This window comes from Phocoena phocoena, chromosome X (genome assembly GCF_963924675.1).
Source record: "Phocoena phocoena chromosome X, mPhoPho1.1, whole genome shotgun sequence".
NCBI classification, from domain to species: domain Eukaryota; kingdom Metazoa; phylum Chordata; class Mammalia; order Artiodactyla; family Phocoenidae; genus Phocoena; species Phocoena phocoena.
Window position 1 is genome coordinate 90,911,335 of NC_089240.1, and position 27,629 is coordinate 90,938,963.

Consider the following 27,629-nt stretch of genomic DNA (forward strand, 5'->3'; position numbering starts at 1 on the left):
AAAGTTTAAGATCACACAAGGACTTCCTGAAGGTGCTCCACATTCTGAAATGACTTCACGTTCCTTCCCCACTTCCTTGCCTGTCTTGTGGTCCCTTCCCTCAAGGTTCTGCTTTCTCTTAGGGAGTTAATAGCCAGTTCAATGGGTGATAACCTTTTGAACTAACTAGCTGTTAGTCCTTTTTAGGACTGACTCTAATGTCAGGCTCCATGAGGCCAATTTCCTCTGTTGGCCCTGGCCCTGTAGACAAGCGGCTTCTCCTTTCTAGACTCTTCTTTCCCCAGTCTGAAATATGAGGCAGTCCTCACCTCTGCTGGTGCCGGAGGATGTAGGAGGTGATGTGCGTGAACTCCCTGGTGCCATGGGCAGCACCCTTTTCGGCGTCCCTCCCAGCTGCTTCTGAGGCTTAGTTGCCTTTGCGTCTTGTTTTGCTCCCGTCTTCCCCTTCCCCTCAGTCATGTGATACAGGAAGAGAGCGCAAATGATATGGAATGTGAGCAGCTGCGAGCAGAGACGCTGCGACAAGTGACCATTCACCGGGACCCTATATATGGCTTTGGCTTCGTGGCTGGCAGTGAGAGGCCTGTGGTGGTGCGATCTGTGAGGCCAGGTAGGTGTCCCTCAGAGTGTCCCCGTGGCCCTGGCTCCTACCCCCCCCAACACCCACACATCGCCCCAAAGAGCAGAGTACCCGAGTATACTGTGTTGCCAAGGAACTCATGAAGAGTGGGTGAAGACTTGCCAACCAGTGACTGTGTGATGGAGCTAGGCTTTTAAGACTTACCCACACACACCACCGAGGCTGCTTGGGCTCTAGACAGAGGCCGTAGCTGATGGTTTAGTAGGGTCTGGGTCTTAATAAAACTTCCCTTTGCACAGAACCTTCCTAGGAGAGCCATACTGCCTTGGATGAGGAATACTCATCCGATTCAATTCAGCAAATATGTATTGACCGCCTACTCTAAGCCCAGCAAGGTTATAGGGAAATACAAGACAGAGTTCCTGTCCCCAAGAATCTACCCATCAGGCTCTGGAGACTAGGACACGTTCATGAAATAGGTCATCCATTAAAGACTGGAGTCAGGATATAGACCATAGGTGGGAGAGGAGAGTGAAATCTCTGAATGCCACAGTGGCAATACAACACCTACCATTGATGGAGGTACTGCTGTGTGCTTTACACCATCTTGTTCAATCCTCACAGCTGCGCCCACAAGGTAAGTAATACCATTCCTATTTTACAAATGAGGAAACTGAGGCATAGAGGAAGGGAAATGACTTGTCCAGGGTCACTCTGCTAGGAAGCAGCAGAGCCAGGATTTGCACTTAAGCCTGTGTGATGCCATGCGGGGGGAGCAGGGCTTGAATGGGACCATGCGGGGTGGACCAAGCGAGAACCCCACCGGAACTGTAAAGCCTGCTGTCATGAATGAAATGGGAAAGGGCCTGAGCACTGTTTTGTTCTGAATCTTGCTCGGCATTGGCAGAAAAGACAGACCGAAAGGAGCTCTATTCCTGACTTGCTGGGCCTGAGGCATTAGATGTTTGCAGCAGTTTCTCGCTCTGTCAAGAGGAGCAGCCGGAGTACAAACTGGTCTAGCAGAAATTTGATGAATTTTGCAATCCTCCAAGGAAAAGAAAAAGATTTTTGTAAGCTCGCTCTTCAACTAGAGGGCATAAAGTAAAAAAACAATTCAGTACAAGAGTTCATGGCTGACCTAAGGCTCCCGAGTCAGTCTTGCAGTTTGGCGAAAGGTTTTTGAGTTTCTGATCAGAAATCAAATTTGTCCTGGGAAAGAGGGACCCAGATAAAACTTAGTAACAGACGACCAGGAGCCCCTGGTTTAACTTCAGAGGAGACAGAATTCATAAGGTTGCTGCAGGTGGTAGAGAATGTAGAAGAGGGGGTTGGAGAAGTGGAGAGAAGGAAAGCCACAGGGGAGACCACAGGAGGCCACGGGGCCGGCAGGCTGATCGCAGAGAACTTGTTTTTGAGAGCGCAAGAAAAGATAAGATGCATCCTATAGAGGAACAGTTATGGTTGAAGAAGCCAACAGACCATTCCGTGAAAATAGTAGTAAACTGAGCTTACTACTGCATCAGAGAGCCAAGGCTTGTGATGGAGATTGAGTTCCATGAGGCCCTCCTCCATTAAAAGGAAGGAAGGAAGGAGGGATGGTTGGATGGAAGGAAGGAAGGGAGGAAGCAAAGAAGGGAGGGAGGGAATAGGTAGAGTGGCCTCTACCTAAAAGATTGGCATAATTGGCAGAAGTAGATAGGAGGAATGAAATGGGTTGAAGGAATTGTCCCTTGGAGGATATGGTAACTGCCATTTATTGAATTCTTACCAACATCAATCAGCTGTTTTAAGTGCTATACATTCATCATCCCATCTATCCTCCCAACATTCTCATGATGTTACTTCTCCATTTCACAGATGAGGAAAGAAAGATTCAGAGAGATTAAATGTCTCGTCCACAACTAGTGAATTGCCGATATGAGGTTAAGAGTCTGGGCCTGGCTGGCTGGCTGCAAAGAGTGGACTCTTCACCACCATGCTCCCCATTTCTGAAGTCACTGTGCTGTCAGGAGACTGGGCCTGCTGGCTGAGCCACACTTAGCACACAGGCCCCACTCTGCAGAGCCACTGAGCTGTGCTCAAGTGACACAGTGGCCCTGTTATTGTTCATGTTTGTGGAATTTGCACAGCACACTTCTTGGTAGAGAGAGAGGAATAGTTGGGATCTGGCCCTTTTGAGTGGATCCCAATAAGCGTCCAGGCTGGTTTGAGAGAGGCATGTCGTTAAACATCCCTTTCAGGTTTGAGTTAAGCTGGGTCCAACTTCTCGTTCTCCCTGAATCTCTAAAAAGCGTTCCTCCAAGAAGGTCTTTGCTAAACACCACGGGCAGCATAGCCCGGGGCACCCCTCAAACCCACCCTTCACCCCAACCAGGAAGGTAAGGCCCTCAGGCAGGTCTGCTTTCTAAACCTTGACAGTAGAGATGGGAAGGAGGGAAAGGAAATTTCCAAGTGCCCGTGATTTAGGGTCTATGCCTTGTTCCCCTCATTTCTTGGAGAGTAGCATGTCTCAGAGGTGAAAGAAAATAAACCCTTCAGGTCTTTTAGTCCATCCCCTTGTCTCCGGGCAAGTGAGCGCCTACATCCTTCCAGACCAGTGAGTTTGGATATTGTTCAAGTAAGAAGATTCCTCGCCCCCTCCCATCACCTGTAGCCCCTCCAATAGTCTGGAAGCCATTCTCTGTGCCCAAGCAGATCCCTCCTGGTGAAACGGAAGTCTGTGCTCCTCTCTAGACCCAAGCCAGGAAGCACGCATGAACCTCGTCTGAGCACCAGGCCTTTGCTACCACACCACTCCCAGCCAAAGGAGGGCCGCTCCATTCTCTTTGTCCAGTCCTCTGCCCTCCATCCACAACAGGCAGCAGCAGTGGCCCGGGGCTCAAACAGCGGCCCTGCCACTGGCACCACGTGGCCCGCAGTGTCGCCTGCACCCACATCAGCTCCCTCAGGCAGTGTCAACTCCCTCCCACCCAGGCCTGCGCTTTCCCAACCCTCACGCCTGTCTCCTCTCCTCTGCAGGAGGCCCCTCTGAGGACAAGCTCCTGGCTGGTGACCAGATTGTGGCTATTAATGAGGAGGACGTGAGCGAAGCCCCCAGGGAGAGGTTCATAGAACTCATCAGGTAATAGGGCCTTGGCAAGAGCTGAGTACGGCCCTCCCCATCCCACCAGTGGCGTAGCTATGGCTGCCACAGCTCTCCCTGGCCCTGAGAGAGGAGCCCTCCCAGGAAGGGCAGCCCGAGCCAGGGTTCCTGGCTACCCAGGACATCCGGGGCCCAAGGGCCCTCACACACTCTGGCTTAGCCTCGTCCAGTGATGTGAGCAGACATCACTGCTCACATCACTGGACAGCCTCCTGCCAGAGCTCACCTCACCTCCCTCCACCCAGCTACTCCCCTTACCCATGCCCTTTGGTTTTCGACTTGCTGTGCAGTAAGTGACCAATGAGAACAATGAGTGACCAACGAGACAGACCAAGTGAGCAGTGAGAACCAAACAAGCCATTCAAAGGACATTCTGAGATAAGTACAATGTGACCAAGTCACTGTTTCCCATCCCCCCCCAAAAAAACACAAGAAGAAAATCCAAATCCCTGGCCAGTGGGTTGAAGGAAGGAACCTGCCATTGTGGATTTTGCTCACAGTGTGTGTGACCCCTTAGTGCCCTCCCCATATGGGGGCAGGTGAGAGAGAGAAAGGGGTGTTAGCAGGACCACCACCCTCTGTCCGTGGAGTAATCACATTGACTTTTCCTCTCCTTTACCTCTATACACACCAAGCCACCACATACCACACACACACACACACACACACACACACACACACACACACACACACCATGCCGCTACATACCACATACATACACACCATGCATACCACATACTACACACACACCCACATGCATACCATACACACACAGACACAAAACGTGGCACCCCCCCACACACCCCACATACCACACACACACACATAATGCACTACAAACATGCCTGCACACACACACACACGTACTGTAGGCACTCCCACATGCACACACAGCACCCCCACGCCCCCTTGCATACACGTGTTGATAAGGAATGAGATGGTAGAGACGATGGCTCTAGATTCCACGGGCTGACCTCAGTTTGGAGGACCTGGGCTGTCTCCCCTCAAATGGAGCCCTGTGCTCGCCCTCCCGCTCTCCCTCTCTGCCTGCTGTAGTCTGTTCCATCTCTGCATCCATCTCCTCAACCCTTCTTGATTTGGAGTGTTTCCATCCCACTTGTCTTTCTTGTTCTCCCAAAGCCCACCTGTCTCCAGACCCCCTCCCTCCCCTTCAAAGGCAGAGGGGCGGTACCCCCTTGCTAGCTCTGGAGGGGTTTGCAATACTCCCTCCTGAAGTCCAGAGCAGGTCTTCCTTTACATGCTCCCCCTCCAGCTTAATATCTTGGAATGTGTCTGGTCCCTGATGACCCTTAGTTTGTCTCTTCTCCAAGTTCATTTTGTCCATTGCATTCCCCCACTCTCCACCCTTCACCCTTCACACTCCACCACCACACCAATATGGGGTGAGTTCTTTCAATCCCATCAGGGTATACTGGCGTTCTTTCAGGCTGACCCCTCGGAAGTCTTTGCTTTGCTTCTAGTGGATATCTTTGCACCCCAGAACAAGGTAGCCTGATTTTGTGAGGGAGCCCAGAGCATTTTCTGGGTCAAGACAGAGCTCACTCCTTTGATAACCTCAGAGGCTAGCAGATCATTCATTCATTCAGTAAATATTTATTATAACGAGTGTCTACTGTGCATGAGGCATTGTTCTAGGCACTAAATATACAGCAGTGAATAAGCTAGATGAAAATCCTTGCCCATTGGAGTTTACATTCTAGTGGAAGGAGACACACCATAAGTAATAAACATGATAAATAAGTATTGTACAGTGTACTAGAAGTTGATGAATGTTATTGAAGAATAGAAAGGGGATCAGGATAAAGAAGATCAGGAATGCTGGGCACAGGAGTGCAGAGTGCAACTTTAAATAGCACGGCCAGTGTCGGCCTCAATGAGGTGACATTTGAAGAAAGACTTGGAGACTTCCCTGGCGGTCTAGTGGTTAGGACTCCATGCTTCCACTGCACAAGTTTGATCCTAAGATCCTGCATGCCGCGCAGCATCGCCAAAAAAAAAAAAAAGACTTGAAGAAAATGAGGATGTTAGAGAAGGCAAGAAGAACCCAGCGTAAAGGCCATAAAGCAGGAGTGTGTCTGGTGTGTTTGGGGAACAGGGGAGAAGCCAGCGTGTGGAGTGGGGTAAAGAAGGGGGAGAGTTGTAGCTACTGCAAGGACTTTGGCTTTGCTCTACATGACATGGGGAGATGTGGCAGGGGCTGGAGTGCAGGAGTCACATAATGCGATTTACACTAGGCACCTGCCCTGGTCAAGAGACAGGATTTTCTATGGTGTTTTCCCTGGAATACAACTCCTTCCTTCCCCTGGGAGCTTCCCAGACCCTGTAGATGATTCATCCCTGGACTCTGCCTCATTGAATATGGGAAATGGTCCAAGTCCTTGAGCAGGGAGCCTTGGCCTTTCTTGAATACCCAGAATCAAGGGCATCTTGACTCTGCTTCCTGAACACCTTTGTTCCCAGAAACATTTGAAAAAGGCCAACAACGAGAGGGGAAGCTCCTTCAAGGCAAACTCTTTCCATTCCTTTAGTTCTTTTAAAGGATTCTGTATTCCTGGAAGAGAATTTTCATACCTCACAGCTTGTTGGATCATTGGCGTAATTCTTGTCTGAAGAGTTTCAAATTCTTCATCCTTTTGAATATTTGCTATCTGGAGAGTCTTGCCTTCCGTCTGTTGCTTCCTGGCTCTCATTTTTTTGGTCCTTCAATTAAAACAAATCTGCTGAGTATGAGTCATGATGACCAAATGACCTCCTTTGGGTTTTTCCTTTCAGTTTCTCCTCTTGCTTAAATACCAAATTGCCAATAATCATGGTACACATTTCCCAGGACTCTGACTGTGCTCCCTTTGAGTTTCATAATTCAGGTCTTTAGTTTTCCTTGAGAACTTTTTAGCTTATAGATAAAATTGCTCCTAGGGTTTGAGGATTTCTATAGAGAGAATGTGAGAAGGAATATTTAAAAAAGACCTGAAAAATGATAACCCCAGAGATAATGGTAATACCGTCTTCAGACGCCTGTGTGAACCTACACGTATGGTGTATGTCAGCCGCCACCAATGATGGCAGGCGAGGCAGCCATGCACATAGTTAGATTGCCCTCTGTCCTAATCCATATACCTGAATGCAGCCCAGGGGAGAATTCTGGTGTTGCTTCTTGTGCTAGATGAGTACCCAGTGCATGACACACCACTCTCCTGTCCCCTCTTCTCTCTGTAGGAACGCTAAGGAATTCATCGTTCTTACAGTTCTGCACACTCATCAGGTGAGTGAGCCTCTTCGCCACCCGCCCTCCCTCCTGACTGAGACAAGCGTATCCCCGTATTGGAAAGTTATAGCCATGGGAGAAGGCGAGGAGAGAGACGAAGACCAACATCGTTGTGAGCCAGGGATTTAGGAGTGAGCTTAGAAGCATACTTTCGGAACATCTTGTCTACACTCACATCCCAGACTTGAGGATTTTGAAGGGCTACACAGTGCTTTGTTCTGCCTTGTGCTCTCTGCTTTGCCCCACTTAAGCTGCCCCACCCCTGCCCCAGTTCCGGACATATTTTCTACCTCCTTTTTGCTGTGCCCCATCAAAAGTTCCCTGTCCAGTGTCCGATTCCCTTAATCCTTGCAGACGGTGGATGCTAATCTTATTTATTCATGCACACAGGTGTATACTGAATGGCCTACAATATGTGAGACAGCACTGTTTCGGGGGATTTACTGTAAAGTTGCTGGGGAGGTACAGTTGGACAAACAGGTTCATCTCTGTCCAGGTTCAGTCACTAACTGGCTATGTGACCCTGCGTGAGTTAGTTCCCTTTTCTGAACCTGTTTCATCATCTGTAAATTGAGGGATTTAGACTAGAACAGTGTTCCCTGAACTTGTCTGATCATAATAGTCACCAAGACTGTTTATTAAAAGTGAAAGTCGGGTTTCCCTGGTGGCGCAGTGGTTGAGAGTCCGCCTGCCGATGCAGGGGACACGGGTTCGTGCCCCGGTCCGGGAAGATCCCACATGCCGCGGAGCGGCTGGGCCCGTGAGCCATGGCCGCTGGGCCTGCGTGTCCGGAGCCTGTGCTCCGCAACGGGAGAGGCCACAACAGTGAGAGGCCCGTGTACCGCAAAAAAAAAAAAAAAAAAAAAGTGAAAGTCCCCAGACCCTTCTTCTCAAAAGTTGAAATCAGAAGGCCCAGTGTCCATTGCTAGGTCACATCCTTTTAGTCATCTTAGCTCAAATTCACAAACCCAGGTGCAAAACTTCTGCATGCAAAACTCAGAGCACTCCTCCCACCTCCAGCCTAGTTGTCCCTTTCCAGTGTCCCCAACTCTACCCTGCACCCCAGCACTTATGTCCCAACCCCATCCCATAGCCACAGGGGAGGTCACATCTGTTGGGGATGGGAGACGTGAAATCAGAGGAGACTTCACAGAGGAGGCTGCACCTGAGCTCTACCTTGAGAGATGGGGCAGGATTTCCCAGGCACAGATGGAGGGAAAGATTATCCAGAGAGAGATGACATTTCTGTGCAAAGCGAGGGGCAGTGCGTAGATGCAAGGCATGGGCTCACGAGTCTGGAAGACGGGGTTCAAATCAAACCCTGGCATTTACTGCCTCTCCTCATGGCCCCCAGCCATCTTCTGTGTCAATGTGAACCACACACACAAACATACACACACGCTTCCTGGTATTTAGGCCTTTCTCAATTCCAATTCTCCTGTCTCAGGGCTTGCAAGCTCCACCCCTCAGTGGGTGTTACCAATAGGCCCCTCCCTCCCCACCTTACTGCACATGATTACTTGCCTAGTGGGCAGTGGGCAGTCAGCCCTCACTCCCCAATCACCTGCCATGAAAATGGCTACCAGTTCCCCCAAAAAATGATGCTTGTGGCATGGTTGGAATTTACCTCTCTGATCAGAGACCCATTGTGGGTTACTTTGTTAGTCAGGTCTCCTCAAATGTCACTTCCTTGTACAAACCTTCCTGGACTATCCTTTCTAAGATAGAATCTACCTGCCACTATCTCCTGATACTGCTTAATTTTCCCAGCAGAGCTGAAATATTACATTTTTTTAACTTTTTGTTTTGAAATCATTGTAGATTCACAGGAGGTTGCAAAGCTAGTACAGTGACATCCTTTACCATGTTTCTCCCGGTGGCTACATGTTACATACCTACAGTACCATATCAGAACTGGGGCACTGATGTCAGTACAATGTGTGCGTAAGTTTCAGTGTCACTCTATCACATGTGTGGCTTCGTGTATCAACACAGTCAAGATAATGGACAGTTCTGTCACTGAAAGGATCCCACATGTTGCCCTTTTATGGTGCCCCTTCTCACCACCCTCAATCCCTGTCAACCACCAGTCTGTTTTCCATTTCTGTAATTTCATCCTTTCAAGAATATTATATAAATGGAATCATAGAGTATGTAACCTTTGGTGGTTGGCTTTTTTCACTCAGCGCAATGCCCTTGAGATTCATCCAAGCCATTGCTTGTATTAATAGTTTGCTCCTTTTTATTGCTGAATAGTATTCCATGGTATGGATGTACCACTGTTTGGTCATCCACCCACTGAAGGACATTGGGGTTGCTTCCAGACTTTGGCTAGCCCAGTTAAAGCTGCTATAAACATTCATGTACAGGTTTTTGTGTGCGTGAGCATTAAGTTTTCATTTCTCTGGGACAAATGCCCAAAAGTGTGATTGTTCAGTCATATATTAAATGTATGTTTAATTTATTAAGAAACTGCCGGGCTACTTTCCAGAGTGGCTGCATCATTTTACATTCCCGTGAAATATTATACTTACAGGTATTTATTGTCTGTCTCCCTCAATAGAATGTCAGCTGCATGAGGGTAGAGGCTGTGGTTCACTGCTGTATCCCCAGCGCCTGGAACAGCAGCTGGCATAGAATAGGCACTCGATAAGTATTTGTTGGAGGAACGAAGGAAATCCAACTTCCAGCCATCACGGCAACCTAAACTAAAACTAAACTAAACTCAAGCGTCCAAACTTAGGTGCAGAATGAAGAGCCTAACATCCCCCTGCATCTCTGTCCCAACTCTCATCCCAGTGCCCCCAACACCCCTTTGTCCCCCAGTTCTTATGCCCCCACTGCCCATCCCATGGCCTCTTTGCCATGGCCAGGCTGCTTTCCTTCTCTCCTTTGTACATTTCTTAGTTCTCACTGCCCTGCAGACTTCTGTCCTTGAGACTCATGTCTTCCAAACACCTTTGCCTGACTAACCTCAATGAGAGTTTCTAGTTCATTCATTTGTTCACCAAACATTTACTGAATGCTTACTATTCTAGGCACTCTTCCAGGCTTGGAATATGGCAGTGCACAGGACAGACATGGTTCCTACTCTCAGAGAGCTTACATTCTAGTCCTTGGCCTCGTGCTCTCTAAACCCTAGAAACATTGAAAAGTGGGTGAGCACATATACACAGGAGTGTATATTGTAAAAACAGGAGTGATAGGTAAAACAATTAGCAGCCTGTACAGGAGGGGCCTTCCAATCAAAATGTAAGCCAGCCACAGGCACTGGAGCATAGTCTCGCAGGCCGTCTAACTGTGCCAGGTGTTAAGCCTTTAGTTGATCTTTTATAAAGAGGTCCCAGGGGAGAGGTCAGGTGGCACCCAGGAAGCTTAGGGCACTGACTACTTACCGATCAGTGGGAGAGAATCCCTCAATATTTTACCACAGGTATGGCCATACCAGTGCATCCCGACCAAATGTCAGCCTTGCATACACGTACAGTCGATCCTCAGTATTCACAGATTCCGTATTTGCAGATTCGTCCACTGCCTAAAATTTATTTGTGACTCCAAAATCCACACTCACGGCAGTTTCCTGGTCATTTGCTGACATGCACACACCGTGAAAATTTTGAGTCTCCCAATGCACAATCCCAGCTGAGGTCAAACAAGACGATGCTCTGCCTTCTTGTTTTAGCTGTCATGCAGAGCCGTCCAGAGGATGGAGATGGTAGCGGGCAGTGCAGTGTAGTGCAGGAAGCTCCAGCTCTGGGGACAGTTGGATGGGGTTTGAATGCCAACTCTGTTAATGGGGCAGCTTCAGGCAAGTCACAACACTTCAGAACCTCATTTTCTCCTGGTGAAATAAAGAAAAGCGAATCTACCAGGATGAGTTGTTTTTAGAATTTAAGATTATAATCTATGTGAGATACACACACACACACACACACACACACACACACACACACACACACACACTTCCCCCAGGAACAACTGTTCAGTATTCATTAGTTCAGTGCTCACACAACTATGAATAGCAGAAATCAACCGAGAGAATCTTCTCTCACGTTAAAGTGAAAGCTTCTTGGAGACCCCCAGCACATGTTCACTGTTACAGCTCCTACATCACAGAACATGGTAGCACTTGGCATCTCATGGGTGCCTCTTACCAGACTCTCATGTTCAAGCTTGACAGTCTCCAGAAGAAAATCTCCTGACAGGTCCAGGTTGTGGCCCAAGAATCTGTACTTTTAATAAGAGCCACAAGTAATTCTGATGCTCAGTAGAACTTGGGAAACATTGAACCAGACAATCTTTAAGGCCCCTGCCACTCCTACATTCTGTGGCTGATAATGGTCTAATACAGTGCTTCTCTACTGGTTATACATTTGAACCTCCTGAGAAGCTCTTAAACATATTGATCCTTGAGGTCTAGCCTCGGACCAATTGAATTAGAAGCTCTGGGGATGGAGCCCAGGTATTGATCTTTTGAAAACCCTCCCCCAATGATTCTGATATGTAGCCAGGGTACACAGTCTAATGTGTAGTCTCTTTCTGATGGCATTTTCCTTTTAAAGGAGTGACTGTTACCATGGCAGATCATTGGGGAGTATCTTGGGCAGTCACAGGGAATCCTTTCCCAGGGACCCTCAAACCATACTGCGTAGATAGCCACTTACTAAGTCTATATGTATTTAAGAGTGTTCTTTAATCTTTGAGTGACCAACTATTCCCCGTGATTGACTGAATATGTATTCATTTTGGTACCCTTAGACCTTTTCACATCGTATGCCCTCAATAAATATTTTAAAATAAAGTACTGGCTTGTGTCCTAGAATAGCCCTGGCAAAGCAAGCAGACAGTCCCTTCAAATGAAACCCTAGTCTTCTGGTTTTGAAAACTTAGCCTGTACCCAAAGAGTCTCAGTCCCCTCTGCTTGGAACCACCTGTCCAGAAAAAAAAGCCAAAATAATGGGAACCACCGCAGAAGAATTAGTTTCCACAGAGCTTCTTCGGTATACTGCTTGGCAGAGAGTAGGTACTCAAACCCTATCTGCTGAATTGATGAAGTAATTTGATATTGACCCGAGCAATCAACTACTGCCTTCTATTTGCGTACTCTGCGCTTGGTGCTAGGGGAAGACACAGCAATATGAAATGTCGTCTCTTCTTTCGCAGCCTGGTTAGGGAGATGAGCAACGGTGGTGTGGATTCGCAAGGAGTACTACAGGAAACCCAGGGAGGGGAATGACGAGGTTGGGGAAGGGTTCAGGACCAAGGTAGAGTTTGAGCTGGGTTTTAGAGGTGGCATTTAGCTGAGCAAAAGGGACGCTGGGGGCCCTGAAGGGTGGGGATGGTGAAGAGATAGCGTGAGGTAGACACAGAAGTGGGAAGAAGCCCCATGTGTCCAGGGAGCTGTGGGCAGAACACCCGACTAGGCGATAGATGGGGAGTGAGGGTTATGTGTGGTTTGTGGGGGACCTTGGAAGCCAGGGAGAGGACATGTTCCCCTCTAGGCAGTCCCGAATGCAGGAAGGAAAGACCCCTGGGTCCCTTATCAGTGGGCCCCTGGCACCAGGATGGCCCTCCATTGTCTCCGGCTCCCACAGTGGTTGCTATGGGAATTGCTTATAAGTAGGCTCAGGTGTCAAAGAAAATGAGGCAGCAGAAAGGGAAATCAGGAGGCTGTCAAAGCTTCAGGAACCTGAGCTCCGTGTTCTTAAAATCCTTTCACAATTATCAAAGTGCGGCCCTATCATACACTAAAACGTTTGGCCATATACCTGTCTTTGGCCAAGGTATAAGTGAACACAACCCTGAAATCTGTACTAATAGAGCCACCAAATTAAAAAATGGTCAAAGAATCACCAGCTGCCTAATTCAGTCCTGAGGGAAAAGCAGCCTCTCTCTTCTGTTGCTTATTCCACGGAGCCGCTGGCTTCATATTTACTTCAAGGGGCTTGCAATGGCCCCGGAGGTACTTAGCAATTCTAGTCCCCTGTTTCAGGCCAAAATTCATTTCAGCCAGAAAGGGTGCCCATTGCAAAATGAGACTCCCAGCTGCTTGGAGGAAAAATGGGGTCAGTCAGGAGCTCAGATTCCCAGCTTTAAGGTACTCAGTCTATGCTTAGTGCGTTAGGACGTTTCCAACAATTCCTGGGCACTACCCTCTCAGAGATTCTGACTTTTGAAGTCTGGTGTAGGCCTAGAAATCTGTGTTCTCTAACGAGCATTTCCCAGTGATTCTTATCATCAGGTAAGTTTTAGACATAGTGGGTAAGTGCATGCTAATGAGTTAGTGCAGGACTCTGAACTTCTTCTGTAAAGGGCCGCCATATAGTAAATACTTTAGGCTTTGTAGGCCTAATGGCTGTGTTCCAGTAAAGCTTTATTTACTAAAATATGTGGTGGGCAGGAGCTGGCCCACACAGGCCCATAGTCTGCTGGCCCCTGAAGTGGGTTCATTATTCCTTCTAGGTACCACATTTGAATGTTGACCAGGGCCTTCCCAATTCTCAGTACTTTAATTCAAATGAGCGACTCTAGTATCAGGAACTTCAGGCCCCATATTTGCACTCTGAAGATGCTTTGGGACAGGGTGACCTTTGAGAGCCCCTCAAGTCACACTGCAAGATAGGTGTCACCTGTGTCGCAGCATAAAACTAGACGTGACTCTGTGACATGTAGCAGAGACCAGCTGACAGCGAGTGAGTCACCATCAGTGATCAAGGCCGAAGACCGAGAATAGGATGGAGTCTTAGAAACCAACAGGACAAGGGTCAATGAGGAATGAGGCACAAACAAGCTGAAAACAGCTGTACAACAGACACTGGAAATGACTGTAATCCTTGAGGATAGCGAGGAGGCTGTCCCCTCTCCATACGTGATACATAAGAGGGTACCAGTTAGGGTTCTTCATTTGTTCAAATCCATTCACTAGGACCAAGGTAGAACCAGACCAGTGAACGAAAGACCAGGAATGGACTTCCAGCTTCAGTCTGCTGTGGGGGATGACGGCTAATCCAAGACTCAGAAAATCTGGGTTCTGTTTTTTGCTCCACTACTTATTTTGATGCCTTGAGTAAACTGTATCCTCTTCCCTGGCCTCCGTTTCTTATGTAAAAATGAAGGGTGGACTAAATGACCCATTCAGGTCTCTAGACATGCCTCATTCCACACTGTGCACGAGGGCATTCGATAACGGATGATCACAGAGAAAAGAGAGGGTGGCTGTCAGGTAGAACAAAGAGTTCACCTACCTTGTGTCTGGCACCTCTGGTGGAAATGTGACTACTGTGGAGACGGAGTCAAGCAGAGCTGCCTGAACAGAAGTACAGATCCTTCTATCTTGCCCCCTCCCTTTGCTCCTGCCCCAGCCCACAGCCTCCACCCAAGATTTGAGCACCAAGTTGCGCAACACAAAGGCATCTCTCGACTTCCATGAACAATCAATACTGTAATCGCTTTCTGCAACGATCTCCAGCCTTGGATTTCCTTGTGCTATATTGTCTGCTGCCAACAAATTGTCTCTGTGGCTCAGGATGAGAAGTCTAAGGTTCCTTTAGCTCAGTGGTTCCCAACCTTAGCTGCATTTTGAAATCATCGGAAGCTTAAAAAGATACCAATACCTGGGCCCCATCCCCAGGAATTGAAAAATGTTTTAAAAGCCCCGGGGTTTTTTTTAAAGCTCCTCCCTCCGGTGTTTCTGCCCTCTAGCCAGCACTGAGACTCAGTGGCTTTCTGCAGTCCGCCCTCTGTGGAGAGTGAGATTGTCGGCTCCGGAAGAGAACACAGCCGGGACCAGGGCCCAAGAGCTGACGAGGACGTTTGTTGCTGGTGTGTCTTTATCTTAGGGCCCTGCCCTCCTGTGGCTGATCTAGTAAATGAATCCCAACCGCAGCGTTAATGGCAGAAAATAGCTTAATGTATTGCCTTCCCAGCTGGTGGGGACCCTTCAGGGCCTTAACACAAAGGAATGCTTGATTGTAGGGCTCGCAGGCTCCATGTCAAGACTGGTAGGGGAGATGGTTTGAAGGAGCCCCAAGCCTGATTTCCCCCTTCCTCATCTCAGTAAATGGCATCTCCATTCTTCCAGCTGACTCCTCTGTCTCACCTCCCACAACCAGTCCGTCAACATAGCATCTTGGTTCTATCTTCAGAATCTAGCCAGAATCCACTCACTTGGGATCATAGCGCCATTATTACCATCCTGGCCCAAGCCTCCATCATATTTTAAACTGTATTCGTGCAGTAGACTCCGAACAGGTCTCCCTTCTCTGGTTGCCACCCTCCTGTACTGTTTTCCACACAGCAGACAGAGGCATCCGTTTTAAATGCAAGTCGGATCCTGTCTGCTCAAAACCCTCCGGTGGAGCAAAATCCAAAGTTCCTGACACGGCTTACAAGGCCCTACGTGATCCAGCCCCCAGACTCCTCTGCGGCTCCCCGCTCAGTCATTCCGCTCCGGCCACACTGGGCTTCCTGGCTGTTCCACACGCACCCCAGTCCTCCTCCCACCTCAGAGACTTCCTTGTTCTTTCTTCCTGGAAGGCTCTTGCTCCAGACGTCCTCATGGCGGTCTCAACCTCACTTCCTTCAGGCCTCTGCTTAAATGTCACGTCCTGGAAGAGGTCTTCCCTGACCGTCCCGTCTAAGATAACACCCCGGCCGCTCCCCACCCTCACGGCCTCAGTCTCTGCTGTAGTTCCTCACTCTGCTCGATTTGTCCTCGTGTCCTTATTTGCTACCTAAGAGATATTTCTGTGTTTATTGTCTGTCTGTCTGTCCCTGCTAGGATGGGCGCTCCCTGAGGCCAGGGAGTTTTGCCCATCTTGTTCACTGCTGGATCCCTCATCACCTAGAACTGTGCCTGGCACAGAGTGGGCCCTCCCTAAATTTGTCACACGGATGAATAAATGCCCCCAAAGACGTGAGGGTGCCCCTCACCAGGACTCCTGCATTTCCTCAAATCCACGGCCCACCCAGGAAAGACTTCGTTTCCAGCATTTGCTAACCATGCGTCCTGCTGAATTTGTGGGAGTTTTCGAAAACTGGAGAGCCTAGCTGATTGAGCATTTCTTACAGAATTGGATGAACAAAGTAGTGGAGAGCCCAGAACTAGGAAGCCAGGACACCTGGGTAAAATCCCTAATGGCTCTACTCCCCAATAATGGAGAAATCCTTTTGGAGGGCTAGGCCTCCTTTCTTCCACATCTAAAATAATATTTTCTATGAGTCTCCATCCTTGGGACAGGGCATATCTTTGAAGTGAATAAGATTATTTCTGTAAATCCTTTGCGATGTTCATATTCAGATGTAATAAAAACCACCATTTAGGTATATCTCACATTAAGAAAATCAAATATATAAAACTTAAGTGCATGTTATTACAAAGAATTTTTGCAAACTCCCCTAGGCCTAGAGCATTAATAATGGGATTCAACTTACTCCAGTTCGATTCATGCCCAGCTTACAGGGAACATACCAGTCACCTAAGGAAGCACTTAGCACGTTGCCTTGCACCTAGTAGGGAATCAATACTTATTTATTGGCTTATTGATCAGCAGGGCAAAGGGTACCCATACAGAGACATCTTAAGTCCCATGCAGCAAAGGTCAGGTTTTTCCCAGGCATGGAGAACTCACCAGCCCTCTCTGTTCTTTTTCCAGTCCCCCAAATCCGCCTTCATCAGTGCCGCGAAGAAGGCCAAGCTGAGATCCAATCCCGTGAAGGTCCGATTTTCTGAGCAGGTGGCAGTTGGAGAAACAGATGCAGTAAGTGCAGCTTCAGCCTCCTCCCTTCGGCCCTTGGCCAGAGTCGGCCTGGCCGTCGAGGTCTCGCTCTGGGCCAGTTGCTCATCTGCTGCTCCTCAGAATGGACAGCATTATGATGAAGGGGTTGGAGCGGGGACCTCGGGACTCTGGGTGGGTATTGAGTGAGGGGTGTGTGGCATCCAGAGAAGCCCTGGGCATTGTGGGGAGAAGGAATATGTATCAGTACACTCAGAATCCTCACGGTGCTTCAAGAAATTTCCGTCTCTAGCACAGTGCTCCATAAGCATCGTTTGGCTACTTGAAGGAAGGAAATAGTGGTTTTCTGAAGAGGTGGTGACATTGAGCTCTCTTCATGTTGAAGTGATCCCACAGCTCCAGGTCTCAATTGGAGAAGACGGTGCAGTGAAGGGTGAAGCAGCCTGGGGGAAATGATATAGACTCATTAAGTCACAGAGCTTTTAGTAGGCACCGGCTGTGTTCCCAGCGTTACAAGGGATGCAAAATAAATGCCTGTTCCCTGCCTCTGGATACCTCCCAGTGATGTTGGGAGTACAAGCGGCTCAGACTGAGACAGTATAGAATCCACTGCAGGGTGGTATGATTTCGAGGAGCAGGTGATGCTTGACCGCCCATGCCATGCAGCGGCCAATCTGGGGGGTCATGGCCAGCCCACTCTTTCGCACTGCTTTGTGGGGTTAACGTGAACTGAGCCATCTGTTCCAGATAAGCAAATGAGAAGAGGTGGGTGGAGCGCAGAAAGATGTGTATTAAGCGGCCATGGATGATAACTCTGGGTCCTCTAGGAATCTGCAGAAGTTGGTGATATCCCATGGTGGTGGGTGAGGGAAGGACAGCCGGAACTAACAGGCACTGTGTGCATTTACAGGCTGCCCTGGGCTGGGCTCTCGGGAGGCCCGTGGCATTTCTGTAGTGAGGAGCAGCTGCAGCTGAGACAAGCTAGGAGGCCCAGCCTGAGTGGAGAAATCAGTGGGTTGCCAGGCACCCCTATAGTTCTTTGAGGCAGAGCCACCCAGACGAAGGGATGGATAGAGGACAGAGGTGTCTTCCGTCTCCATTTCCCTGACTCTCATACCCAAACTCCACCTAGGCCCTCCTCCATCCCTGTTCAAGGAAGGCTGTGAAGCCCAAGTGACACCTGGGCCCCATTGGCTAAGCCATCGGAATAATTGGTGGCTGAGCCCCGTGTCAGTCACAGAAGAAGAGGTTGAAGAGAAGCCGGGGCCAGTGAGCAGAGAGGAAAGGGAGCCGTGTGGAGTCCTTGTGGATCGGAGTAAAGCAGATCCTGAGGTCCAAGTCACTAAGGGGACATTTGTGTCCTGAACCCTTGAACACCCAGAGGAAGTGAGGCTTGAATTTGGAGAGTACAGATAGGTACAACCTATCCTGTCTTGGCATCACCGAGTAACCCACCAAGGCCAGGCCACCCAGTGAAGAATCCCTCCTCTCCTCCCCCTCCCCTTCTTTCCCTCCTTTTTCCTCCTCTTTCTTCCGCTCCCTTCCCCACTCCCCCTTCCTCCCCCATGATTCCCCTCTCCACATGTCACATCTAGCCACAGGCAGAAGCCGGCCCCCACTGCAGGCCAATCTGCACATAAATGCCCCAGTGTAGCTAGAAGCCCCCCAGGGTTACTCTGTCGCTCCAGGACAGGCTCCCGGACAGGCCACCAAGCATGGTAGAGGCTCTTGTCTGGGAGAGACACAGGGATTAACCTTCTCACTCTCGCTGTGCTCAGGAAATGATGTCACAATACACCCCCACCACCACCACCCCAGTGTGGACCGTAGCAGCTTCACCACCGGTCAGGTCCCGGGGGGAGTCCAGGCCCAGGTGACTCCCAGCTACCCTACCATCCCTTTCTCTTGGTGTTCCAGGGCTTTATTAAGTAGCCAGAGCAAAAATAAATCCTGTGGGTGTTCCTTGCCAGCTCTATTTTTAAGCAAGATCAATTAAGTAATTATCTGAGTCCAACCCAGTGTGCTAAATAAAACCAGCCACCGCTGAGCATCGTCAGCCTGGGAATCCGGGGCCTCTGGGCTTGGCGGGAGCGAGGCGTCTCGGGATCAGGGAGAGAACCGGGGAGTCACTTTTCCAACTTTAGATCCCATCACTCCCCACTGTGGCTTGACTCCATCACGAAATGATCTGATGTCACGATAGCACCACCCCCCTCCTCCTACCACACCCTGACCCAGGAGGACTTGCTTATGTTTTCATACTTTGTCCGTGACAGTCCCTAGATCTGGACTGTTCTTGTCTGGCCTCTCTAATAGTCCACGCCTGCCACCTCCTTTAAAATCAAAATCCAATTCACCTCATCTAGGAGACCTTAGCTGTCTTATACCTGTTGGTTTGATTTGGTGTTATTGTTGTTCTCTAGTGGATTTGTGTATGTGTGCCAGGTCACTACTAGTGTAAGGCTAGACCCCGGTCCTCCGCGCTTGCTGTAGCCCCGGGTATTCGAAAATGGGCTTTGGGGGCTTCCCTGGTGGTCCGGTGGCTAAGACTCTGTGCTCCCAATCCAGGGGGCTTGGGTTCGATCCCTGGTCAGGGAAGTAGATCCCACATGCCGTAACTAAATGATCCCGCGTGCCGCAGTGAAGATCCCTCACGCGGCAGTGAAGATCCTGTGTGCCGCAACTAAGGCCCAGTGCAGCCAAATAAATTAATTAATTAAATATTTCTTTAATGGGCGTTGCCAGTGGTTCTCAGTCAGGGTCAGTACCTCCCACTCTCAGAAAGCTTTTCGGAACATCTGAGGGTGTTTGGGGTCATCCCAACGATTTGGCATGTTATTGACATTTATTATGTCAGAGTCAGAGACGCTAAATGTCCTGCAGGGATTATGGCAGTCCCTGAATGATGAGTTCTTAAAAGTATGCAGGCATGAAAGAGCACTGTGGGTACCGGGAATGGTAAGATGTGACTCTGGAAAAGTAGGCAGGGGCCAGGTCACAGAAGACCTAGGATGCCTTGAGGGAGGGAGACTGGCAGAGCAAAGGCATGGACATGGAAGTGATCTCGATGTGTGAAGGGCCAGGTGGAAAGGCAGGAGTCAGGAGATAGGAGCAGGTGAGTGAGGCAGGCTCCTAAGGCCTTCCATCAGCCCTTCAGAGTGTGGTGGTCTCTATGGGCCAAGCCCCCTCTGAGCTGTGGAGCTTTGAGCCACAGTAGACTGTGGATGTGCAGTGACATCGAATGAAGGGTGAGCTTTGGATATGGCCCAGTGTCTTCTTGGAGAATTCGGTTCTGGTCTCCACGTTAACGTTATCATTGATGGGTTCTTTCCTCTGTATCTCTGTCCTTCCATACCTTTGGCTCCCTGTCTCCTTCACTCACTCCTTTCTCTTCCTTTCCACGCCCCTCCTCTGGCTTCCCTTCTCCTTCTAAATGAGTCCCCCTCCTTGTCCTTTCCCTGCCTGTTCACAGAAGATGATGAAGAAAGAAGCTCTTCTCCTCATCCCCAATGTCCTGAAGGTTTTCTTAGAAAATGGGCAGATCAAGTCGTTCACGTTTGATGGCCGGACCACTGTTAAGGTACCCACAGGGTCTCCTCTCCCGGATTGGTGTTGTCCTCTCTTAGGAGGTGCTCTCCTCTGGAGCACACCCCACTGTTGGTCCTTGGGTTCCTCTGAGTCTGCACCAAGCCGCTTGCTACCAGAGCAAGGTGGTCTTGGTCTTTGAACTCCTGCTTCTGGGAGCACCCTGTTGCAAAAACATACAGTCCTCGGATGACTGTGGTGAGGGAAAGTTGAATGCCCAACTGTGTGCTAGTGACTGTTTGTGTGTATGTGTGTGCGTGCGTGCACGCATGTTCACGTGCACGCATGTGTGTATGCATGCATGTGTGCACACATCTGCTAACTGTTTCGTGTCCATGTTACACTGCGTCCTTCAAGACTCTTAGGAGCTAAGGAGTATGAAGATCATTAAAACATTTATAAAGCAAAAGTGATTTAAATTGATACAATAACACCTACGCAAGTTTACACACAGAAATCAACAAACCATCTCTCAGGAGATTAGCTTAGCCATGGCTTGCTTTTTAAATACCAACCAGCTCTTAAGCACTGAACCAAGATTTGAAAAGTCCACCAACAGTCCCTTTGGCTATTCCTTTCCCAGGAAGAGCAATTAATGAGCTCTGATTCTTAACGGCTCAGCCAGGCATCTAGAAGTTGTAGTTATTCCCTTAGTCCTGAGGAGGAGAGGCGATGTACCATTAACCCCCAGGTTCAGCTCTGCTCTGGGATAGAAATATCTGCTCCTGCTTCTTCTGGATTCTCTCCAGAAAGAGAATGCCATCCCCAGAATGAATGTTTCCATGCAATCAGTGCTGCCTGCCCAGAAAACCCACCTTGGCCCACGAATGTCCTGAGGTGCCCCTACTGGGGCTAAGACAACCCTATAAATAAAGCAAGCCCTGGGCCAGGAAACTTGCCCTGAGAGGCGTTATCAGGTGTTCAGAATTGGCCTTGCCAGCGGTTCTCAGCCAGCGTTGGCACTGTCCCCTCCCAGGTAGTTTTTAGGAACGTCTGAGGGTATTTGGGGTCATCCCCATGGTTTGGCATGCTACTGGCGTTTAGCGTCTCAGGGTCAGAGATGCTAAATGTCCTGCAAGGAATGGGACAGTCCCCGGATGATGAATTGTCCTGTCCAAAGCGCCAGTAGCACCCGAGTTGCAAGAGCCCGGGCCTAACCCGTGTTGATTGAACCGAGAGTTTCTCAGGAAGGCTTAGGCCTGGGTGGGTCCCCCAGGGGACTTAGGACCAAAACACACTCCTTAGGGTGCCGCAGAATGGTCTCTTGACTATTGAAGGTTTCCGTCTATGGGAGGGACATTGAAACTAGGCCACCCCAGAGGTGTCCAAGTTCCCCTCCTCCAGATGTGGGTATCTCTCTGTGTCAGAATCCTCCTTTATGTTAAATCATGGACCGGCATGTCCGTTGTCGATCTGTCTCCACACTGGAGCATTTACTCCTCTCTTTCCCCGTGGAGGCTCCTCTGAGCGTCCTCCCACCTCACAATGTCACCGCCGTTAGTGCTTCCAGGTAGCCCCAGCCTTCCAGGACAGCAGCGTCCCCTGGCTTGTGACCTTACCATGACTTCAGGGAGGGTGCACTGGCTGTTCATTGGAACTTGGACAGGCTGCCAGGCCGCTTGTCCCAGAGAGGTACCTGGGTGAATTGACAGCCTGGCATGGGAGCTGTTAGACTTGTAACACCGGTTGGCAATCACCAGCTTGGCCGTCCACAGTCCCAAAGCAGCCGAACTGCAGAGAAAATCTCGTCTCTCCCTGCCAGCACTTCAGCAACACTGGCGCCTCTGTGACTACTTGGATAATACAAAGAGATATTCTCAAGTACCCACCAATTTCCAGCCTAACATTTGAATAGCTAAACAGCTGTCAATGTTCACTGAGGGGCTTGTTTGGCAACCCTGGCTGGAAGGGAGCTTCGCATTCCCAAGCCTGCTTCTTTCCGGCCTTCGGAGGCTGAGCGATGCCGATTCTACGAACACACACGCTGGAGGCCGGTGTGTGCTGAAGCCACAGCAAATAGATGGTAGAAGTCTCAAAACTGACATGTGGGCAGCCCCCGTGGATCTGCTTCCAGACACCCTAATATCAAACGTAGGGCAGCAGAGCAGAAGTAGTCAAATTCATGACTGTGCATAAAACACGTGACATTGTTCCTCTGCGTGGATGCGTTTTTCAAGTTGCTAAATTGATCGTCTCTAAAAGCCAGCTAAATCAAAGATGAACATTTTGCCAGTAACTCCAGTCATTCAATTTAGGTTATGAATCCAGAAATCGTCCACTTTTTAATCATGTAATTGTGGCTTTGGCTTTTGTTAATTCCTAAGTTGCCGGACAAACCAGAGTGAACATTCTGACTTATGTGAGAAGCTGAGGGAAGAACCAACACAGTGCCTGGCACTTAGGACACACTCAGGAGACAATTTGTTGAATGAAAGGAGAGAGAGGGGGAGGAAGGACCATGACCTTCTTTTGCCATATGCCTGGCCCGGCCAAGTTCAGAAACACCTCCCTCCACCCCCTGCACCTGTGGTGTTCCCCAGGGCCCAGGCCTCTGAACAGCACTCCCGGGTCATTCTCCTCATCCTGGAGCACCATGCCTGGGCTACCATAAAGGCCGGTGTCTCTGTCTGGCCCACTTTCCCAGCTTCAGCCTTCTCCCCAGGACTATCTTTCTGGATGTTCAGTCCCCTTCTCCCATTTTGGGTGCTTAGAGTATCTTAGAGCTGGAAGGGATCTCTCTCTCAAGGCTCTTTTGTCTTTCACAGGATGTCATGGTGACATTACAGGACCGGCTTTCCCTGAGGTACATTGAGCACTTTGCCCTTGTCCTTGAGTATGCCGGGCCAGAACAGAACCACAAGTTCCTGCTTCTCCAGGACAAGCAGCCCCTGGCTTATGTAAGTAACTGCTTTGTCCTGGCCTGATAGCTTTGCAGATGGCCTTTAGTAGAGAAGAGGCCACCAGGTACTCTCCTTCTGGAAAATTCATCATGATATGCTCAGCCAGCTCCCAGAAGTCCCAATTCTCAATCAAGATCTTTATGACCCACCCACAGAGGCCTTTTCAAATGTCTCTTGGGAATTCCCTGGAGGTCCAGTGGTTAGGACTCTGTGCTTTCACTGCCAAGGGCCCGGGTTCAATCCCTGGTCAGGGAACTAAGATCCTGCAAGCCACACAGCACAGCCAAAAAGAACTCTGTAAAATGTCTCTTGTGACCTAAGAAAGGCATGACAGTTGTTAGTCTTGGCGGTCACTAGTGGGGAAAGCAGTGTCAACTCCACTGTCTCCTGGAGGTCCTGCTAGACTTTTCCTCCTGCGAGGGGAAACTTTACCTTCAGGGTGAAGGCTGTAATATGGAAGGATGAGCGAGTGGAGTCTAGTGAGACCTCTGAGGCTAGGACACATGTGGGCTGGGAACGGGCTGAGTGCGACCAAGCATGGACAGCATGTCACCCGTGTCAAGTTCCAAAGTAGAGTAGGAGGAAGTGTCTTATCTTCCCAGCCTCTGGAAAAAGGCCAAGGAAATCCAGGATTGCTCGATAGTATTTTACCAGTGGTGATGCACCATGGAGAGTAAGAGAGGCAACCAGGGCCAATCAATGTTCCCAGGGAGTGGGGACTTCCTTCCCTGGTGGTCCAGTCGTTGAGACTCCGCGCCTCCAATACAGGGGACGGGGGTTCAATCCCTGGTCAGGGAACTAAGATCCCACATGCCGCGTGCCGCGGCCAAATAAATAAATAATTTCTCAGTTGCTTTAAAAAATATATATTCCCAGGGAGGGAGGGAAGAGAGTTGGAGAGGGGACGGCTGGGAAGAAATGTCTGAAGGAAGCGAAACAAAAGCTGAAATCAGACACGCAAAAATGAAAGGATTTAGGAAAGAAGAATTCTTCAAGTTTAGCTCTCAGCCAGATGCAGTCCAGAGACTCACAGGTTCCCACCTGTGAAGGAAAGGTGGGTGTCCTGCCTGGAGGGAGGCCTAAGCGCCTCCCCACCCAGCAAGGGGCCTTGTGGATCCAACTGGTCTCTTGTTCCAAATGGGATTTTTAAGCATTTTTATTACAAAAAAATCTCAAATATACACCAAAGTAGAAGGAATTGGATAATGAACCCTCATTACCCATCCCAGCTTCAGCAGTTACTGGTATATTGCCAACTTGTTTCAGCTACACCTCCAAATGGGAGTTTAAGTCTTTGATTTGGTTTCTCATAAGCAACTTCCTTTGCTTGAGGCTGAGCCCCTCTGCAAGGCAAAGGCATTAGCCCCACAGCAAGAAGAGTCAGAGAAGTTGCCAGGGGCCCTTGCTTCCTACCTCATGTCCTGGGCCTTAGGTTGTTGATAAAGGCCAAGTTGTGGATAAGTGGTTCGAAAATTCTAGTCACTTTGGGTCAGAAGGGCAGAAAAGACTTAGCTCCTCATCACTTTCCCCAGTGGTAATTGGAATCAGCCAGGCCCTGCCTTGAAGAGCCGCCGAGCTGACTCCTGGCACCCAGACATTGATCCCAGCTCTCTTTTCCTCCTACCTCTCACCCCTGGGATTCAGGTAGTGCAGCGGACACACTATCATGGAATGAAATGCCTCTTCCGGATAAGTTTCTTTCCCAAAGACCCGGTGGAGCTGCTGCGTCGGGATCCTGCTGCTTTCGAGTACCTGTACATCCAGGTAGAGTCTGGCTTGGGGATACACAGACAGACAGACCAATGGACAAACAAGCTGGCAGGCTGTTCTGCCATCACAATGAAGTCGCTATGTAAGTTTTTCCAACCTTCAGGTAGCTCTGAAGGCTCTCTTATTTTCTGCTACCACTGTAGGCCATGGTCAAGTTGGTTGGCCTGGCGACCTGAGCTGGCTCTGGCTCCAAGTCTTGTCTGTTTGTCTAGACAGATCTTATCAGTTTTCAGGAGGAAGCAACCCCAGTAACTCTGGCATCTTCACAGCATACCCTGGTTTAACAAGTGCATTTGAGTAACAGGAGGTCCCAATCCCCAGTCCCGAGCTCCACTGAGGAGACGGTTCCCAATTCAGTTCATCCAGAAACACTTGCTGAGCACTTACTCTGGGCCAGGCCCTGTGCTAGGTGCTGACAATCAAGGTGGTCAAAGTACTATCCTAGATCGCTAGAGCTCATAGGCAGATATGTGCACAAATAAAGGCAGTGTGACAGGCACGCACTGTGAGGATGGCAGGGTACAATGTCAGTAGGGGCGCTCAGGAAGCAATTTGCCAACTCTGCCTGGGAGGGGCACAAGGCAGGCTTCACAGAGGAAGTGGTGCATGCATGCTGTTAGCCTTGAAAGATGAGTGGATGTTTGCTGGGTGCAGAGATGGATGTTTAGTTCAAATAGTTTGGAATTTGGTGACAAGACCTTGTCCACCCTCTCTCTCCCCTTTGTGATGATGCGTTCAGCTGTATTCCTTTTTTATACTGAACAGCTTTAGTGAGGTCTAACTGACGCACGGCAAACTGCACGTATTTAAAATGGCAGTGTGATAAGTTTTGACATATGTTTATATCCACGAAACCATCACCGCACTCAAGATATTAAACACATCCAACACCCCCAAAAGCCTCCCCAGACTCCTTTGTAATTCATACTCCCATCTCCAGGCAGCCACTGACCTGCTTTCTGTCACTGCAGATTACTTTGCGTTTTCTACAGTTTTGTACAAATGAAATCATACGGTGTGAACACTTATTTTGATCTCACTTCTTTCACTCAGCATAATGGTTTTGAGGTCCACCCATGTTGTTGTGTGTATCAGTAGTTCATTCCTTTTTGGCTACTACAAATAAAACTTCTATGAACATTCACGTACAAGTCTTTGTATGACATATGCTTTCTTTTCTCTTGGGTAAATACCTAAGAATGGAATGGCTTGATTCATACGGTAGATCTATCTTTCTTTAATTTCTTGAAGAAACTCCAATGCTGTTTTCCAAGGTGGCTGTACCATTTTATGTAAGCACCAGCCGTGTGTTAGAGTCCCAGTTTCTCCACATCCTCACCAGCACTTGGTGTTAGCAGTATTTTTTAAGTTTCCGTCATTCTAATCGCATGCAGGGGTATCTCATTCTGGTTTGCATTTGCATTTCCCTAATGACTAATGATGTTGAACACCTTTTCGTGTGCCTCCTTGTCATCATACAGCTTTTTTGGTGAAGTGTCTATTCAAATCTTTTGCCCACTTTTTAAATTGGGGTTGTTTGTTTACTTATTATTGAGTTTTGAGAGTTATTTGTGTATTCTGGATACAAGTCATTTGTATGTTATTTGCAATTATTTTCTCCCAGTCTCTAACTTGTCTTTTCAGTCTCCAAAGAGTGTCTTTCACGGAGCAGAAGTTTGAATTCTGATGAAGTCCAATTTGTCAATTTGTTCTTTTATGGATTGTGCTTATGATGTCATATCTAAGAAGTCTTTGCCTAATCCAAGGTCACAAAGATTTTGCTCTTATTTTTTTCTAGAAGTGCTATCATTTTAGGTTCTACATTTATGTCTGTGGTCCATTTTGAGTTAACTTTTATATGTGGTACAAAGTATTGACCAAAGTTCTTCTTTTTTCCATATGGAGATCCAATTGTTCCAGCACCATTTATTGAAAAGACCATCCTTTCTCCGTTTAGTTGCCTTTGCGCCTTTGTGAAAAATCAGTTGCCTGTATATGTGTGGGTCATTACTGAACTCTCCATTCTATTCCATTGATCTATGTGTCTATCTTTATGCCAACATCACACTTGTTTGATTACTGTAGCTTTATAATAAGTCTTAAAATCAGGTAGTGTTTGTTCTCCAACTTCGTTCTTTTTCAAAGTTGTTTTGGCCATTCTAGGTCCTTTGCATTTCTATGTGAATTTTAGAATTAGTTTGTTAATTTCTACCAAAAACCTGCCGTGATTCTGATTGGGATTGTGTTGAATCTATACATTGGTTTGAGTCTTCCAACCCATGGACACAATATATATCTATTTAGGTCTTCTCTAATTTTTCTCAGCAGTGTTTTCTACTTTTCAACGTACAGGTCTTTCACATGTTTTGACAGATTTATCCTTAATTATTTCATTTTTTGATGCTATTGTAAATGGTTTTGATTTTAACTTTAATTTCTGATTGTTGCAAGCATGTAGAAATACAGTTGGTTTTGTATATTGATCTTATATCCTGCAACCTTGCTAACTCATTAGTTCTAGTAGTTTTTTTTTTTTGTAGATTCCATTGGATTTTCTGCATAGATGATCACTGATGGAGTATTCCTTTTACACTCTCTCCTATGCTGTAGTGATACCACTGTGGCTCTCTAG

General features: G+C 48.5%; 1 protein-coding gene across 1 annotated transcript in view; it reads left to right on the plus strand.

Annotated features, from left to right (window-relative positions):
• The first annotated feature begins 462 nt into the window (after positions 1-462).
• FRMPD3 (FERM and PDZ domain containing 3) overlaps positions 463-27,629 on the plus strand; it is a 63,051-nt gene continuing 35,884 nt past the window's right edge. The window contains exons 1-7 of the mRNA XM_065901290.1: positions 463-610; positions 3,599-3,701; positions 6,960-7,005; positions 16,662-16,766; positions 20,215-20,322; positions 23,093-23,224; positions 24,872-24,991. Of these exons, the coding sequence (XP_065757362.1) occupies positions 487-610; positions 3,599-3,701; positions 6,960-7,005; positions 16,662-16,766; positions 20,215-20,322; positions 23,093-23,224; positions 24,872-24,991 (738 nt within the window). The 5' untranslated portion in view covers positions 463-486. The remainder of the gene's footprint in view (positions 611-3,598; positions 3,702-6,959; positions 7,006-16,661; positions 16,767-20,214; positions 20,323-23,092; positions 23,225-24,871; positions 24,992-27,629) is intronic.